The sequence below is a fragment of the Thunnus thynnus genome, chromosome 15, assembly GCF_963924715.1.
Source record: "Thunnus thynnus chromosome 15, fThuThy2.1, whole genome shotgun sequence".
Taxonomy (NCBI): domain Eukaryota; kingdom Metazoa; phylum Chordata; class Actinopteri; order Scombriformes; family Scombridae; genus Thunnus; species Thunnus thynnus.
In genome coordinates this window covers 10256427-10275007 of record NC_089531.1, presented here as the reverse complement: position 1 = coordinate 10275007, position 18581 = coordinate 10256427, and the positions used below count along the sequence as shown (strand labels likewise).

At 40.3% G+C, this 18581-nt stretch overlaps 3 protein-coding genes across 3 annotated transcripts; 1 reads left to right on the top strand and 2 right to left on the bottom strand.

Moving 5' to 3' along the window:
- Positions 1-4285: 4285 nt before the first annotated feature.
- On the bottom strand, positions 4286-10557 carry cdca8 (cell division cycle associated 8). Its single transcript, XM_067612516.1, has 11 exons — positions 10465-10557; positions 10048-10140; positions 8753-8881; positions 7683-7723; positions 7441-7516; positions 7232-7299; positions 7004-7086; positions 6790-6888; positions 5430-5559; positions 5042-5128; positions 4286-4852 (listed from the first exon to the last, which is right to left on the bottom strand). Exons 2-11 carry the CDS (start codon positions 10136-10138, stop codon positions 4817-4819), a joined length of 840 nt encoding a protein of 279 aa, XP_067468617.1. The 5' UTR covers positions 10139-10140; positions 10465-10557; the 3' UTR covers positions 4286-4816.
- Positions 10558-10655: 98 nt separating this feature from the next.
- On the top strand, positions 10656-12869 carry airim (AFG2 interacting ribosome maturation factor). Its single transcript, XM_067612518.1, has 4 exons — positions 10656-11114; positions 11781-11960; positions 12041-12159; positions 12304-12869. Exons 1-4 carry the CDS (start codon positions 10846-10848, stop codon positions 12342-12344), a joined length of 609 nt encoding a protein of 202 aa, XP_067468619.1. The 5' UTR covers positions 10656-10845; the 3' UTR covers positions 12345-12869.
- On the bottom strand, positions 12673-14524 carry cldn35 (claudin 35). Its single transcript, XM_067612517.1, has one exon. The coding sequence runs from the start codon at positions 13912-13914 to the stop codon at positions 13225-13227; it is 690 nt and encodes a 229-aa protein (XP_067468618.1). The 5' UTR covers positions 13915-14524; the 3' UTR covers positions 12673-13224.
- Positions 14525-18581: the final 4057 nt, after the last annotated feature.

The window sequence follows — 18581 nt, the reverse complement described above, 5'->3', positions numbered from 1 at the left end:
TGTCACTTCTTACATACAGAACTGAATGACACTTCAACTCCCTTTACAGTATACACACAAACTGTCTCTAGTATTTCAACTGTAATCAACTGACAGTTTAACTGCTTTCAATGCTCACACTTCAAACTAAATTTCAACTGTTGTCACTTCTTACATAGAATACTGACTGACTCACACATTATCTTTGTTTAGTGCTAAGAATTGTAATCAAATGCCAGTTCAACTGCTCTCAGTGCTTACAATTCAGCCGACAATTTAATTACTTTCAGCGTATACATACAAACTGACGTCTCAACCTCCTACAGGGCTTAAACTGAAATTTCACATGCTTTCAGCCATTATACTTCAACTGCTTTAAGCTCTAGCACTTCAACTGATACTTCAGCTCCTTTAAGTGCTTATACTTTGACTCAAATGTGAAGAATTAAGGTTTTAACACATTTTACCTGATTATAGTGATTATATCTTTATGCTGGTTTTCCCATCAATACTCTCGTATCTGCACTGCACTCTCTACACACACCTGACAGTTATCCTAATGAAGAAATTTCATATGTAACCCATAAATGTTAGTGCTTTCTTGAATCACAAAATAGTTGAAAACTTTTAAACATTCTATGTGCATATTCAATGCTTGTATATGTTTAATGTCTATATCTTCTTTTGTACCCAGTGCAAATAAATGTTGTCTTTCACAGACAGATGTCTAAATTTCAGTCACAGAGGGGCCTTTCAAGCAAAAGTTTGTCTCTGTGCAATCAGCAAATGGCATTAACCTCCTGCCTCTCCTCAGAGCAGTCCGTTATTTTCAGGGTCTAATTTCCACGGGATTTTCTTTAGCAGCAGATGTTCCTCTCCACCCCGCCCATCATCAGAGGTGCCTGAACAACAGCAGGGCCGCCCATCAAAACGCCATCAGGACCCTGCTGGCCACCAGACGAACACATGCCCAGAATGCATCATATGGGGGCCATTCAGTCCCATTTACCTCTTCCTCCCGTCTGCCACTGCACTTTACCGTCAACTTGTGTCCTCCTAACTTCCCATCATCAAAAGCAGACACAACAGAGCATTCAGTGACATTTTTTTTTTTTGCTTTGTGCTGACAAACCAACTTAGCAAAAGATGAGTCTTGACCCCTGGCTGGCTCAGTATGAACTGAGTGAGAGACAGTGGCAGCCGGAGGTGTGGGTACGTGAATAAATCGATTAGTGGAGCACTTGACGGATGGGATTTATAGGAGGCCTCGACACACCAGAGAATTAATTTCACTAGGAGAACACGCCTCTGCCAGGTTCATTCGTCTTGGCAGGAAATTTGGCAGTTTCCCCAGGTCTGAGGGCTCAATTAACCAATGACTCCAGTAGTTTGGGGAGGGAACAGCTTTGTTGAGGAATACGCCACATTCATGTGTCAGACACAGGTGTTAATAATAACAGATTCTGGGAATACAAAATAAGAAAGATGGCTTGAGAGGGTGAAGTTACGTGGGTGGGATTTGGAGCTAAGACATGGGATTGGTAGGGGGTGGGGCTCAATGTGGAACAAGGGGACAAAGGACCAGGTAAAGACACTGTTCATGTAATGCAATGGGAGCTTGAGGCTGTATCAACTGAGTTTTGGGGCCATTTGGAAGCAATGGAACAACCTGAAAACACAACACTGATATATTACCATCATATACAGTTGTTATGCTGCATTCATGCAACGTTGGCAGAATGAGAGGAACAGTTTCTCAAACTTGGGAGTGTTCATGTATAATTCCAAGGCATAGATAATCTATATTTTTTATATTAACAATGCATCAAATGACAGTGTGTAATGTCAGAGGCATCGATTGTAGTGATGAACTTACAGAGAATTATCAGTAAGTCTGCAGCTCCCCTTTACAGAGCTTTATAACAAGTTTCACCTCATTGTTTAACTGTCTGACTGCAACTCTACTGTTTTGGTTCACTCTCAGCATCATAGCATCATTTTCGGCCACAGCAGGCAGCTGTTTTCAGAGAAAAAGCTCTAAAAACTTACTGCACACTACCTGTTCTGCACCAAACAGGAACTAACTGGTGAACATAGTGGTGTATTTAGCAGTCAAAGAGACAGATATTTCCCTCAGGAGTTGGTAGAGACCCAAAACGGAGCTAAAGGACAGTATATATTGGACTTACATTCATCAGGTGCACAGAAACACAACTCCAAATACATGATAACATTGCTCTGTAACTGCTGGATGTGGATATACGCAACTGATTGCTACATTCACCATATCAACTTAACAAAGGTGATGATATGTCAGTGTTCACAATTTGTCTCTGCTGGCCCCAAGTGGCTAAAAAAAACATTTAATGCAGGTTTAACTAGTGAAGCAAGATACAAACAGTGTATAGCTTAGTTGAATTGATTGTATCAGTTAATATTGGATTTTATTTAGATGTAACTGCAAGTGATGGTTGACGTGAAGACATTTTGACATGACACAGTAAGAAAAAGCACAGGTGTATGAATAAAACTAAAATAAAATTAATGGTGGCTGAACTCCATTTTTGCTGCTTCACTTTCCTGGTATTGTACATGCTGGTTTATCGTTATGACTTACTTTGGCCACTTGAATAGAACAGAACCGTCGTTAACGTTATTAGTAGCACCTGTGCTTTTCCTACTGTGATGAGTCATAACGTCTGCTGAGAAGGCTTTAAACTGAAAGATGCTAAAACACTCTGTAGAGCTGCAGCATGAGGTGATAATTCTCCGAGTCTGAGTCATATTACAAGTAGTCATTTAATAAGTTAATAAAAATATTGATTAGTGCAGCTTTAAATATGGCTTTACTGAATTAAAGTGCTGCTATAAATCCCTAATTTTCATTGCATTGCCTTTGTGCTGTGTGAATGTAAAATTGTGCAGGATTTATTCTATAACAGACTTGCTTGGTAAGTGTGGAAGCATCTCCATACTGTGTCTTTCCCTCCCACTATCTCAGGTTCCAGTCCCTCATCCAGAACATCTCAGTGGATGATTTATGTAGCAGTGTTGCTCTGTGACCTCAAAAATCCGCCCCATCCATACCGCACCTGTCATTGCGCCACTGCCTGCGTGCTTACTGAAAACCAAGCCATCCGTGCAAAATGGCAATTTTCCTTCCACCTAGAGAATAAAAAAAAAAAAGGATCCAATCCATTCAGAGGCAAAACTAGGAAAATTCTATGATATGTAGAGCAGGTGTGCAAGGGCTCAGTACGCTGCTAACGAGGGAGCTGAACTGCACGCACTGCTGACCACAACATCTGTCGTTTGCAGGGATGCAGAGTTTGGTTTTTACCTCTGCAACACAGTTTGCACAGCGAGAGACAGCAGATGATAAAGCACTTAAAGATGGATACAGATGGAAGGGACCAGGCCTAGATTCAGCTGGGGGCACAGAGTTCCCATGCTGTGGTTTGGTAACATATGATGCATGAGAATCCAGTGAGATCTGGGCCCAAGGTGAGACCCGGTATGACCCAGATCACCATCCCAGGTGGAAACCCTAACGAGCTGAATCAGGCTTAACGAAGCTTAACAAGCTTCTAATTGGCAGGGTTATGATGTCCCCGAAGGTCAGAGTGCAGGTTCCTGTGCCAGCAGCGGGACGGGCTGCCACTTCCTGCCAACAGAATGTCACGTGATTCACTAATGTCCCGCTGTGCAAACAAAGTAATGAAAGGACAAAAAGAACTTCTTACATAAGCAAAAGTTTACAGCTTATAGAGGAAAATTACACAGAAAAGCAAAGAAGACAGCTCTAGTAGAAAAACTTTAGCTCCACTTTTAGGATACTTTCAGACATTTATTAATCCATCAACTGTATCCTTTTTAAGCTCATAAGTGTAGTGCAGCACAAGGACGTTCTTACAACAAATTGAGAGATCTTGATTTATTTTTATTTACAGTGGAACCTATATTTTTTCTTCAATTTTTTGTCTGAATTGAAGGATTTGTTGTGGACAACAGTTTGAATATCTAGGAGAGGTGATGACAGAGGGACAGCAAAGCAGTCAGAAGACAACCAATTTTTTGTGGTTAAATGCTGCCACCTAGTGGCATTTATACAACAGTACACCAGATTAATTTGCCCAGAAAAAGAGCTGTGCAGTGAATGTACAAGTATATGATTAGAGCATTACACTTAATTTTTTTTTTTTAAATGCTGAAAAATGCGGGGAAAAAATGTGATTTCTTGTGATCAAGCTTCTCACTCGCACTCCAACCAACACATCTTAAACCCGATAAAACCATCTCACAAAGCTGGTGTCAAAGTCCTTTATCAGTTTTGCAGACATAATGGTTGATCTATATACATGAAGTATGTAAATGCATTAATCAATGCAACTTTACATGTCTGTGTGGTTAACAGGGACAAAAGACAGGAAAAGCAATCAAATGAGACAGACATTGGGCAGAATGCCCCCGCAAACTAAATCTAACACTAACAACAGAAGAAGATGAAGATAAAAAGGTGAAGTAAGGCCTGTAACGAGACAATCTTACAAAAATAAATGAGTAAAAGTGGTAAATAGTAAAATACAGTACAGTTTTAACCACCATTTATACATTGGACAGCTTTCATTAACTGGTTGGATTCCAGTTAATATGTTGGTCTAAAGAAAACCGTGCTCAGTAAAACAAAAATACTGGCAAAACACTGTTTTCTGTGTATATCTTTTAAAATCGAACACTATCAGTAAAAAAAATATCACACCATCCCACAGAAGAAAAGCTTTGAAATAAAGATAAAATTTCTCATAAGTATTGTACAAGTGAACAGCAGATTGTTAAATCACTCTGATGTTCCACACAGTGTCGTGAGGCGATTCTGTCAGGAAGAAAAAAAAAAAGTCAGAATTAAAGCAAATGTAGATTTTTCACGACTAATGCTACACAAAACAGCTACGTTGCACGTATATTTTTTATCCAAGTATGATAAAGATGCATCCAAAAACACATAAAATACTCAGTGCAGTGACACGACAGACACGTTGTCCTACAGAAGTGATCAATATACCTGCAACTGCCGAATGCTCTTCAGGGCGGTTTCATCCAGTAGAGACAGATCCACTGAGTCCATCTGACTGGCCAGCAGCTGAATACTCTGAATCAACGCATTACAAAAGACAAATGGTTGGCAAATTCACCATGAAAACACATAGGTCTCATCATAAACACAGCCCAAACATACAGACTCAAAAGAGAAAACATTGTGAATCATTTCTGTATTTTCAAGCAAATAATGATTGTTATTTTTTGGCACATTATGAAAAGGTCTTTCCTTTTTTGCCAGTCTGCTCCGTAAATAAGAATCTGCCCTTTACTGACCTTTCTGGTTTAATACTCAAATAAATGACTACTCCTGTGGGATCTAGAAGTCTGAGCCCTGCCACCTGTGCACTCACCTCTCCGTTGCCGATGGGGACGTTGATGACGATGTCCTCGTTGCCCGCTGCAATGGGAGAGCCGTTGACGGAGATGCTGTAGACCCTTTCTTTGTGGCGGGGAATTCTCACAGCAGGGGTTTTAGGAAGCCTGAAGAAAAGATGGTTTCAATGGTGAGTGATGTGTTCCGCACTGTGTGAAACAAAAACTCCCCAAGCTAGCAAGCTAGCTTAGCCTCCAGTGCCAGATACAGTATGACACATAAAAACAAATCAGGTCTCTACACCTGCTGAGTTTCCCAAGAATTACAATCACTATAACAGCTAAAAGCAAAAAGCGTACACAAATTTCTTGTGGTGAAATTGCTTTAGTGTTAATAAACACTGATTATAGCATTTGAAGCAGACTGGTGACACAGACATTCAGTGCACCATCAAAAGTACCAAACATAATACAGTGTGCCACAAGTCTTTACTTAACAGTAGAATGAGCTCCATAAAAAGCAAAAACACATCTGCACTTCAAAAAATCTCAAAAACAGAAATCATGTGACATGTAGAGCACACGACAAGATCTTGCTTTCATATCCTTTCATATAACAATAATAATTTTTATTTATATAGCACTTTCCTTAACAATGTTACAAAGTGCTTTACAAAAGAAAATAAAACCAAACAAGACATAAAAACAAGGCAAAGAGGAGCACAGAGCTAAAGGCAGAAGCAAAGAGTAACAATAGAAGATGCACAATAATTCATCACTTCTTTTGAGCAAAGACGTTTTCCCATCAATGCCTAGAACACCCTCTACCAGAACATCAATCAGTTCATTTCTGTGCACTTCAGTTACTACGTTACCATCGGCTTTCTACAGATCACAATGGGACATTAGTCAAATGCGATTTCTCCAGGCAGATTTCTCCTGGAGAAAGATGATTTCTTGGCCATGTAAACACATAACTGGGTTTCTAATCGGCTTTTGACATGTGCGCAGGTGCATCACAAAGATTTCAGACGGAGGGAAGTATTGTTGTGACAACATTGTACCCTTGTATTCAAAGTAATTTAATTCAAAGTCCAACTAAAATTGCAATTTACACAAACTAGCCTCTATAAATCTCAGGTAGGGGAGAAATCAGATTGCTGGCGTGTTACATGTATATGCAGATTTAGTGACCAGGGGGTTATGTGCATTGTCTGACTTCCTGCATAACCCAGTTCCTCAGAGTCATCTGGTTTCTTATGTGCCTGTCAATGTACTATTTTTTCACTATAGTGAAATCTAATTTATGATGCATCGATTTTTCAATTGCAGAAACAAGATGCATATTGTGCTTTAAGATAAAAACTAGCTTAGCATGGCTGCAGCTATAATGTTTACCTTGGGTCAAAGCGCGGGGTGACGAGGGGAGTGGAGCCCATCAGCAGAGAAGAATCCAGCAGGTTCCTGGCAGGAGTGATCATGGGCTTCCTGGTCGATCTGGATCCAGACATTGAAAATTTAGCTTATCGTATTAATTAGGGTATCGGCTATTACAGACATGCAAATTGAAGTAAAAAATACAGAGAGAAATAAAGGAGCGTGAATGTCTTACTTTCTGATGGAGGTGTTTTGCTTGCTGACGGACAGTGCTTTTGCTCTTTTTGAGGTAGTTGGAGGCTTCCTTGTTGCTTTCCCCTGAATTAAGAACAAGCGGTTAAAACAGAACAACAGGGTTGAACACTAACGACAATCCATACCATCCAACCCACATATTTATGATCAGTGATGTTACATTATGCTTCTCGTATGTGTGCTTGAATCCAAAAAAATCAGACACTACCTTCCTCACTGCGCCTGGAGTGTTTTCATCCTCTGAACTGGATTTGCCTCCGGCCTTTTTCTTTGACGCTGTTGGTTGGAGACAAGGTAAATTGATTAAATAACTTCTTTGCACTCAAAAAGCATTTGCTGTTTCAATATCATATTAAAAATTGTGAGTTTCATTTCAGAAAACTTTGAAAAGAAACGCAAAAACGACTATTAACATACTTTTCTTGACTGATTTTAGAAGGACGGCGTGATCCTCGGCCACGACGCTCTCGACTATCGCCGCTTCCTCTTCTCTCTGTTAACAGGTAGACGTGAGTGACTGATGTGGTGCGGGTAGGGGTCAAAAAGTGACTTCATGTTTAACACAGCACGGGCTATGCGTGCACAAGCCAAAGGGAATCTGAAACCTTGTGATACTGTGTGACTCATGATACACGATAGGAGACAGATAATCAACTCACCTTTGTATGATCCACCTGGGGTGACTTTGGTTTCTCAGACTCTGCAGGGAGAGAGGGGGATCAATGTTTTTCATATGATGTTGAGAGATAGCTATATTGGTCTATACCTGTTTCTCATTTTACGAATATACAGCTCTGTAGTGCAGATGATCATTTTAGAACAGATAAAGGGGCAAGTCTAGCTAATTTTTTGTCATTTATATATGTAGTGTGTATATTTTAACACATTCCACCCCTGATGAACAAAAATAATGCAAGTATAAAAGAGTTAAGTGTATTTAACATGTTACAACAGCAGCAGTTATATTTTTATGGAGACCAATTATGTGTTTATAAAATGATACAGACATATAATCCTGATGAAGCTTCTGTGGCACAATTGCAAGACATGTTCAGACAATGTTCATAGAATCAGGACAGTTTAATAAGGCCTTGTTCACCTGCGCCTTGTGTGATCCAATCATACGGGGACAGCTCTAAGTACGTCAGTTCACAACTGGTATTAGAATGCATCTCGAGTGACATCTTGTGATCGGATCTCACTTCCCCACTCTATATTCAAATAATCACGTACATAATTTCCATTTGCAAAGACCAAATGCGCTGCTGTTTTGAACCAGCAGGAGGCAGCGTTGCACTTCCCGTGCCTGGTCTGCCTGAAATTGAAAAGATGAAAACGTTTGCAAAGACCTTGGTGCGCAGGCAACATCGAAACTGTTCAGCCCAAATGGAAATCAGACAGCATGTTTCAAGCGTACTCCATCCACGAGAGTCTGGCTTCTTCTTCTTGTTTTGCATTTTAATATGACACTGTTGGTATGCAAATGAGTATATACTTCCGCTTACGCAGTGGATGTTGGTTGAGTAGGCGGTCCTTCAATGTGGCCAGGGTCACATTTGCATACACACTGCTAAAAAAAATCGGATCTCAATATATCCTCAATGTGTCTTGGGTGCATTCACACTTGTACTTAGAGCTGCCCATTTGTGATCAGATCACCCCAGATGCATTTTAAAGCCAGGTGTGAACAGAACCTAAGACTAGTGTGAAAGGGTTTGTGGCAACTTACTGCAATATTCCAACCAGTTCATTTGCCTGACTGCCTTGGGGAGCTTAATCAGTGCCATGTTGTAGCTGTTGTCCACATCTTTCAGCAGCTGGTTCATCTTCTCTTTCAGTTGTTCGACTCTAGTCTTTACTGTGAAAAAATAACAAGCGTTGATGGTGCAGTACAATAGATTAAATTACCCAGAAGTATATAAAGTAAGTTATAACTGGCTAATCATTGACAAACAACATTAAAATGCTCATTGCATCTTAATGCATCAGCAACATTCATCCAATATTGTAATACATAAAAGCCTGACCAATAATTTGCCCATGCTGGGTCTATCAGTAGATATCAGCCAGTGCTGCAACTAACGATTATTTTCATTATCGATAAATCTGTTGATTATTTTCTCAATTAATCAAATTGATTGTTTGGTCTGTTAAATGTCAGAAAATGGTAAAACATGTAGATCACTGTTTCCCAAAGCCCAAGTTGGCATCCTCAAATGTCTTGTCCTGACCAACAGTCCACAACCCAAAGATATTCAGTTTACTGTCATAGAAGACTAAGTAAGAAGCATAAAATAAAAAAGAAAGAAAGAAAAGGAAAAACACTTTAAATCATTAATCAATTATCAAACTAGTTGGCAATCAATTTAATAGTTGACAACTAATCAATAAATGACTAATCATTGCAGCTCATCATAGTGGTACAAATATAATGGATGAAAACAGAAATACACTGCAGTACAGAAATGCCAAGTATGTGTATGAGGCAATTCAGAAAATGAGTTTCCATAATATAGTTTGTCCGCTGTTTAAACACTGACAAATTAATTTGTCAACTCTCAAATGTGCAAATTAAATGAATTTAAAGTTAGACAAAGTAACCAAATGTAAGGAATTTGTGTGAGAAGTGTTTATGTTTTGTGTTCATTAAAAAGAATGAGTATTAGTTGGTATATCATTATCAGAGGTTTTAAATCTCAAATATAACTGCTGGTATAGACCTCAAACATCCAGTATTGGTCATATTCTGTATATACATGTATATTATAACTATATAACATTCTTAACGTTACCTTACAAATACAACATTCAATACAAGAAAGCTGTACAAGGTACAATGTGTACTGTGGGAACTGTAGTATCTTATAAGTGCATTATGAAGAGATCTAATGGCGAGTCAACAGGAGGAATGATTATGTTCCAGAAAAACCTATTTCAATGTTCATTTGGGCACCTGACAGTTGTTTTAAGACAGACTTGAGAAAATGTGAACCCGTCCTTTATCCATTAGTAAAATATATTCACCTTCGATGTCGAAATCCTCCAGAAAAGCCTCCAGCTTGGCCGTCTTGGGATTGTTTTTCCGTTGTTTGGTGGTTCTCTTCCTGGGAGCCATGACTGCATGGATAAGCAGCAAAAACAGGGATGAATTTACTCATAGTTGACAGCACAAAATAACTTCAGAACGTTTACTATTATGTAGGTTTAGGATATAACTAACTTAACTGCCTCCTGCCTTTTAAATAGAAACTGCGGACATGCGGCTGACTAGTAATCGAGCTAACGTTAATGCTAACGTCCGTTTAGCAAGATCACGAATTTATCCCGCAATTTGGCTGACTGTCGTTGTAGCCAGTTTCACTAACACGCACAGGCATTTCGTAAAACAACCAAATAATTATTTCTATACTTGTAACACATACTTTATGTGCAATTTATTACCTGATAATGTTTTTCTTCCTCTGCCTCTCGACTCGTCTTCTTCTTTCACAAAGCGGTTTTCAAATCTCCGCGCGGGGTGGGGCAAATATCCAAAGTCAGCCAATTAGATCACACGTTTGCTTTGCGTCATGACGTAATTGTTTTCGACCAATCGTAGCGCTATACGTCAGTGTTTACATCCGGAGAACGAAAATGGTGTCCAGGCAACATGGTGGAAATGTGATGTTTCTTAGCAGCTATGAGATAACTACACTTTTAAGGGTTACAGACATATCCGTTGTTCTAAACTGGAATTTAAAACATCTAGATACAAGGATTCATTTATTGGACTCACGCAGCTCTCGTTTTAGGGTCAACTAATGTATAAAATCGCCACTTGAAATGTCTAAACCTGCATTACTATCACTTCAACAAGCGCTGAGGAAAAGCTTCCAGAGTCTGGAAAACAACCACAAAGTATGGAAGACTGTGTTGTCCGAGTGCAGCCCCCTCATGGGGTCTCTGGGGAACTTGGCAGAGCAGTGGAGAGCGCTGTCCAACGTTCAGATCTCCAGCACACCGCTCAAAGACTTCCCAGACCTGGAGGAACGGCTGCGTTTCAAACTTCTACAAGCCACGGATACAGTGCTGGGGAAACTCAATGAAAAGATGTAAGTAACTGGGTGGAAACCACAAAATAGAAGTCACATATTATGTCTGTAATATATGTCTTGACTGCAAACAAGAAGAGAGGTATTATTGTAGTGATGATGTGCAGATCAAATCTCTAATTCATAGACAGTGAATAACAACTCATATGACAGCAGGAATGCAGGGCCAGCTCAACTTGCTGTGGGGCACTGAGCTGAAATGAGCTGCGGGCTCCTCTTGACCCTCCCTCATATGAAGCTGAGAAGTGGCTGATGGTATGCCACTGAATATTGTTGTATTCACATTTTTCGCAGCATGCCAGAAATTACCAGTGCTGGAATACTATCTGCTTTTTTTGTCGTAATTTGACTAAACACAAATTTATATAGGAAAATACACTATGTAAGAAAAATAATCAACTAGATTTTGACATACTTTGAGGGCATCCTGACATTACAGGACATCAGGAGCTGCCTTAAAGTTCTTATCATTTAAGTTTAAATTGTACTGTAATGGTGCATATTACCCAGCAAATTTGCAATTAATCAAATTACCACATGCTAATTGCAACACTTGGACATTAGCACACTTGATGCACAGTTATAAGCCCTAAATTTTATAGATTCATATAGATGTAACATCTCAAAACTATCAATCTGTTTATCATCTCTTCTTCTTTCCCTCAGGTCTGCTCTCCAGTCTGTCAGAGACGCCGTCAGTAACCAGGTGTCTGCAGCCTTCCAGCTATACGAACAGAACACAGACAGTCTGGACCTGCTCACTGTAACCGAGCGCTCGGCCACCGCCCCGTCAGCCGCTGACATGCTGGAGTGGCTGCAGGATGCCGAGCGTTACTATCGACAGCAGTATCCTTACTGTTCAGATTTGGATTGACTTGGATTTGCATTGGTGTGGCTTTTTTTTTTTCCTTAACTCATGTGTTCAGATTCCTGAGAAGGAAGACTCTCCTGCAGACGCTCCGAGCAGACAACCTCTCCCTACTGGAATCTGCTCCCAAGAGATGGAAATCTTTGGAGTCTTCCAGTGCACAGGACCACATCACAGGTAAATGACTATATTATTGTCATGTTGCTGTTTAAAAGACCATGTCATTTTCATTAGCTGTCAGTGGTAGTAGGACGTGTGCATGTATAATTTATGAAGCTAGAGATATAAAGGTGAACTAATTACTTCTCTGTTCAATTTCAGATACACTTTGCAAAGTGTCCTTCTTCATGGAGTCCCAGTGAACAGAGTGGAACTCTCTCTCGCTTGTGAATCTGAAAGCATCTCTATGAAGAGGCTCGAAGAGAGGAGCGGGATTATTATAATAACCTCAGATGGATGCATTTGCTGTGGATATTAGTATGAGGACTGATTTTTTTTTCAGGTCAGGTAAAATATTAGATCCGCATCTGATAATTCAGAATGAAGAAGAGACTTGCTACATATCAGGCGATGCCTCTATCTGCAGAGAAGGACATTGTGGCATCATTTCATACTTGAATGCTCTTACAGGGATTACTATTGTCTGTGATAGTCAAAATGGCTCAAACCGAATGTATTTTTGAGAAGAAACCAGCCCACACAAGGATAAAGATAAAAACATTATTGATGAAACACGGTTTAACAAACTTGTTTTATTTCACAATTTTGATTTATGCAAACTCAAGTCAAAGCTTTATGTGACAAATCGAGAGTTAATAACATTGTCAGAGAATAATCACCACAATCTTTACCACACAAGCCATCATTAAAGCCGTTTGTAACAGTCATACTTTTTCGTGAAGTCTTTTTGTTGACAATAAAGGCGACGGGCTTTCTTCAGGCACTACTAGAAATCACAGTGGAGAAAAAGTCAAATTTCAAACAAATCTGAATGTTATAAAGAACTGAAGACAAGTTTAACGTTACAAATAGATATACAAAATAAGCAAAACCTAGATAGAATATAATAAATAAATATATAGACTCCAATTTATGATTCATAACTTAAAATTCACAGACTTAAGTGTTGGGACAGAGTAAATTTAGAACAGCATCAACTGTCTCCTGACTGACTCCTCAGTCTTGTCACTGATGACCTTCCTTCGGTTTGGTGTTGCTGCTCGCATGCATCATGCTCTCTTCCTACACATACTCCTTCAGTGGTATACTGTTAGATGTGATAGGTTTTGGGGGATCTGGTGCTGAAGCAGGTGAATTAGCAAAGCTCCGGCCTATGTAGCCCCTGCGGTACCTGCCATCCCTCTCCATGAGGGGGCAGGTGCTGCTCAGCACAGCACCGCTGATCATGAGGATAACCGCAGCTGCCCAGCCCAGATAGATAGCCTGACCCAGCTCACGCTTGTGCATCAGGGGCACATTGGGGTTGTAGAAATCCTGGATGACGGTGTTGGCTGTCCAGGAAACAGGAATCAGCACGCACAGGCCCGTCAGAATGAAGAGAACCCCGCCGGAGAGAGCGATACCCGCCTTGGCCCGACGGTCATCCCCAGCGCAGGTGGTGCACTTCATGCCGCAGCAGGACACGGTGCAGGACAGCCAGCCCATGAAGATGGCCAAACACATGAGGGCTCTGGCCGCCTGGATGTCCGGAGACAAGGCCAGCATGGAGTCGTATGTCTTACACTGCATGTGACCGGTGGTCTGGTAGATGCAGTTCATCCAGATGCCTTCCCATTTGATCTCCGAGGTCAGGATGTTGCTGCCAATGAAGGCAGAGACCTTCCACTGAGGCAAGGCTGTGACTGCGATCGCCATGATCCAGCCAGTCACCGCGCAGGTGAAGCTGATCAGCTGCATGCCAGTGTTCACCATGATGACAACAGCTTCTTCCGAATGTTCCTTTCTTTTGTTCTACCTTTTTGTTTGCTGCTGTTGCCTGTTATTTTCTTTTTTTTTTGGTCTTCCAAGTCAACTCTTTTGGTTTACTTGTACCTTTCCTCTCTGGCTTGGCCAAGCTTCCTACTGTCTTTGCCAAAATGTCACTTTGTCAGCAGTCATTTTCTTCTCTTTTTCTTTTCCTTTTCAACATCTGCTCACTTAGTGATAGTCATCCACCTTTTTGAAAGCATCAGCATCAGAGGTCCACACACTTTCTCCTCCTATTCATTCCTTAGTTTTGAGTCAATGCATTATTGAGTAGCCGATAGCTGTGCATCCACCTGTGGCGGCCCGCGGATACGGGATCGATCAGGCTTCAGAGCCAGCACAGTCCAGGCCTCGTGGATGAAATGGATCTCAGCCAGGCTTCTTTTTTGTTTTTTGTTTTTTTGCCTTCAGCTCTGGTTCAGCCCCAGGAGGTTGATTGTTGAGCTGCTGTGTATTTCAGTGCCACTCTCCTGGTTTGGTGTAGCCTTACCTAGATGGAGCAGACTGATATCACCTGATACTTGGATCCAAGGCCACCGACACTGCTATGAGTGTATCTTGTCACAGCACGGTTGAAAATAGTGATGCTTGAATACACCGTATATAAAAAAGGCGTAGCTTTGTACTTTTTTGTCGACAGAAATCTGACGTTTAGTCCTCACAGAATAAATAAAACAAGCATCCTGTAGAGTCAGCTGTTTTAAGAGTCAATCAAAACGTGTTATTCCAATCCCTTATTTGAAAAGGTTTTTTCAAAAATCCACATCAAACTTCCTCTTGTGTGCTAGACTCAATAGAACGGCTTTCCAATCTGTGTCTGTAGTTCAAAAAAAAGCAAAGGTTTCCAGAGAAAAAACAGCCAGAGCAGAACTCGTCATCAGACACTGCTGCTGTTGCTAGCTGAAGTGTCTCCTTGTTGACAATAAGCGCACAGGGGTCCAAGCCTCAAACGAGGCCACTTCAGCCGCTGCCAGGCTTTCACCCTCCCCCCCCCAACAGCTTCCTCTGGTAGCAACGCAGCCCAAATGGGTCAATCCGGTTCCAACAAGGAGTATAAATAACAATCAGGACCACGTAATCAGACTTCTGGGTAAGCAGAGCATCAGGTCACTCCGTCCCATCTTCAGCACCGCTGTTGACAGTCAAACCCGTGAGAGCAACACTGAACCCCAGGAAGGAAAAAAAAAAAAAAAAACGATGCAGGAGGGAGGGAGGGAGGGCAAAAGAGGGTGAGACAATAAAAAGAGGGAGGAATGGATGGACGGGGATGGAGTGGTGTCTGTAGGTGGATCAGTTAACACAAAGACGACATGTGGGGGGCCTCTACAATGGGGATTTACACTCTCTGTTTTGGCCCATACCGCACAAACTCGTGTGCATTTTAAAGGAGCTTTGACAAAAAAATGAGCTTTCGGTTGCCTTTTTTGTCAGACCGGGTGATGAAAGGGAGAAACAGCTTTACAAAAGGGGACATAGGTTTTTTTTTTTTTTCTCTAACAATGACTTTGGCTAAAATGCTGAAAAGCCACAGGAGAAAATATACAGGTCACAGGTAAAGAGTCAGTGTCTATTGTAGTATGACAAGCAGTTTCATTTGGACAATGAAAAAAAATGACAAAAGCCTGAATTCTGATGGTTTACCCAACCTCGCTTTTTGGTTTAATCTTTGTTTCCAGTTAAATTTATTTAAATTGTGGCTGAAACATGAATAAGGTGAAAAGAATGGGCCTCTGTCATGTGACGTTTCTCATATTTTTGGCCAATATGTTGCCAAATAAACAGCTAGAGGAAAAAAAAAAAAAAATCAGACCCTGTATGTAACAGACAGATCTGACAGCAGCTCTTCGTCTTCATATTCAGAAGTTGCCCAAGACTGCTCTTCTTCAACCTGCATTACACATCGAACCCTGATGCAACATTGTGCCGATGAATTAAATATCATGGCACTGAGATCTATGGTTCAGGTTTCCTTTCTTCTGTAGTCCCCCCCCCCCCCGCTCTCCTTGGTAACGGTGGTCATGACAACAAGCCAGGACACAGGAAACGGGAGAGGAGAGAGGATGATACACAAAGGGGAGGCAGAGGAAGGTGACACATACCAATGATGGCTATCCAGTGTGAACGAATAAACAGATGTGTGTGTGTTTACCGACATGAGCACAAGTGCAATAAAGGATTGTAGAGAAATTACACGACACTCATGTGGCCTTAAATACACAGTAAAAAAACAAATATTTTAGATTTTAACTACATTTTGTATTAATGGAGCACAGTCTCACATAGGATGATGAAATTTTGGTCCTTTTTGGAAACACAAAAATAGTAAATTTGGAGGCCCAGTTCAACGTTGCTGATTGTCGTTTCAGGCGTCGTCATCACAACAACCGCAGCAACATGTCCTAAATTACTGGGAAAAGTCAATAATGAATTATGCTGTAAATGTTTAGCAACTAATACATTCATCAAGACTTGAATGTGAAATGTAATTAAAATATTGAATGTTTAGTCACACATAATTATGGATAAATGTGGGATATAGATCCTCAGTTGATTAATGAATTTATATAATTCTGCTTTATTTTATGCTTTGTTGAAGTAAGTTATGTTCAAATTATCTCGACATTAATGGCAATACAGTACTTATCATTTAACTATGTTTAATAAATACCCCGGAGCTGAAAACTTTTTACCAAATGCTTGCAAGTGCCATTTTAATTTAGCCGTTTTTCATACATTTGTATATTTTTGCTAGGTTTTTTTTAGCGTTTAGCACCTCCAAAATATCATATGCATCAAAGTTGCCTTGTAAGGTATCAGGCAACATAATAGTTTTCAGGTTTTTTTATGGTTTAGACAAGAGGACAAAATAACTTCTGTTGTAATTAACACTGCAGGGACCAGAATCTGTTGATGTTTGCGAGAAAGTGACTGTAGTGTACATACAATTTACTCTCAGAAAAGTGGACTGAGTGTACAGTTAATGTTTTAAGTAGTTGTTTTGGGACTTCACAACGTTAGACCAGACCCTGAGCTATATCACACTCTCTTAACTGGCCTGTATGTTGTTGCATAGCTTGAGATCACCAGGCCTTTAGGACTGAAGCAGTGTAAAAAAGATAAAATGAATCTTAACAAATCAAGCATTAACACTGCTACACACAGTAAACCAAATTTTAAATATCTTATATTTAACCTTATGTGATAAAATTGAACAAAACAAAAAACCCCACCATTAATGTACTTTGATACCTTATTTCCTCATTCAGCTGTTCTTAGATGACCATCTAGGTGAGGAAATGGCCACATCATAAATGCTTTAGTGTGATGCATTTACCTTGGCAAAGAATGCCATCTAGTGACAAAATACATGTACATAGAAGTCTTGGTGTTGATTGTCCAACAAACTCTATGCAGTATATTGGACATAAAAGCCACTTTCCAATAGTATTAACATGAATGACGAGAACACACAATCTATATTATAGGCATAAAATACCAATTTATTACTTTGCACATTAACACAAGAATTCCCTGCAGGCTAAAAAAAAAAAAAAAAATGTATTTGAACATGTCACATAATAGCAATAACAGCGAGAGAATGGCCCTCTGCGGAGGGGTCGGGGCGGAGTCGGAACATGCCCCGCCCCTTTTACGACGGTCAGAAAGGGTTCCGTTCATTCACAGAGTCGGAACGTCCAATTCTATGAATCTATTGCTATTAGACAATCACACACAGCTTCAGAGACCACTAGCAGACAAAAAAAAACAAAAAAAAAAAACAAAAAAAAGAAACAGAGCAGAGCTAGAACAACCCCCAAAAAAAGGAACCAAAAAGAGGGAAAATAAAATAAAAATACACAATACACAATGTCAAATTACAAATCCGTTAAGATATAACAATATATCAAAGTGAGAGGAATTTAAAAATAATTCATGCTCTCTTTCTATCGGGGCACAGAAAGAATTATGGATCTTTTTTTAAAAAGGTTAAAAAGAGGTAATCCTGCTCCGTAGATGCCATGGGGACCCCTTCACAAAGAGGAAGTGCATTTGTGAGGGGCCAGCAGAGTTGTCATGGAGACAGGAGAGCCCCCCCCCTCCTCCCCTCCCACCCCACCCCACCCCCCACCCAATCCCTCCCTCCCTCCCCATCAAGAGGTGTGGCCACAGGTACAAATCAGGAACGAGGAGACAAAAATGGATGCTCGCTAGAGTAACCTCGCAAAAGAGGAGAGGGGTTCGGTTCTTTAACGGGTCCACGTTTGAAGAAAGTACCTCGTTTGAATTTGAACGCGACGCAAAGAGCAGACCCCCCTCGCCTCAGAAGACAGCTTGTACCTCCCAAATTACTGACATTTGTGTAGGAATCTTTAAAATACACCTTAGAGAGACTGGACAAATATTGCTAGCCTAAAAACAGTCCCACTAAATTGATAAACATTTACCCAAAAAAGCATTTATATTTTTTTCTTTCTCATAATAAATATGATTCCAAAATGTTTTTTTCTTTTTTTTTTTTAAAAAGGACAATACTCCGGCATGCAGGCGAGCAAAGTCTACATTTTGTTACTTAAAAAGAAAATTATCTAAAGCCTACATAACTATTCCACCAA

Excerpts from the sequence above, each read along its gene's own strand:
- cdca8 (XM_067612516.1), bottom strand. The coding sequence starts at position 10,138 with ATGGCTCCCAGGAAGAGAACCACCAAACAACGGAAAAACAATCCCAAG. Across the intron at positions 8,882-10,047 it reads GGAGGATTTCGACATCGAAG|TAAAGACTAGAGTCGAACAA; the intron begins GTGAATATATTT and ends ATTTTTTCACAG. Across the intron at positions 4,853-5,041 it reads AGAGCATTCGGCAGTTGCAG|AATCGCCTCACGACACTGTG; the intron begins GTATATTGATCA and ends TCTTCCTGACAG.
- airim (XM_067612518.1), top strand. The coding sequence starts at position 10,846 with ATGTCTAAACCTGCATTACTATCACTTCAACAAGCGCTGAGGAAAAGC. Across the intron at positions 11,115-11,780 it reads GGGAAACTCAATGAAAAGAT|GTCTGCTCTCCAGTCTGTCA; the intron begins GTAAGTAACTGG and ends TCTTTCCCTCAG. Across the intron at positions 11,961-12,040 it reads GAGCGTTACTATCGACAGCA|ATTCCTGAGAAGGAAGACTC; the intron begins GTATCCTTACTG and ends TCATGTGTTCAG.
- cldn35 (XM_067612517.1), bottom strand. The coding sequence starts at position 13,914 with ATGGTGAACACTGGCATGCAGCTGATCAGCTTCACCTGCGCGGTGACT.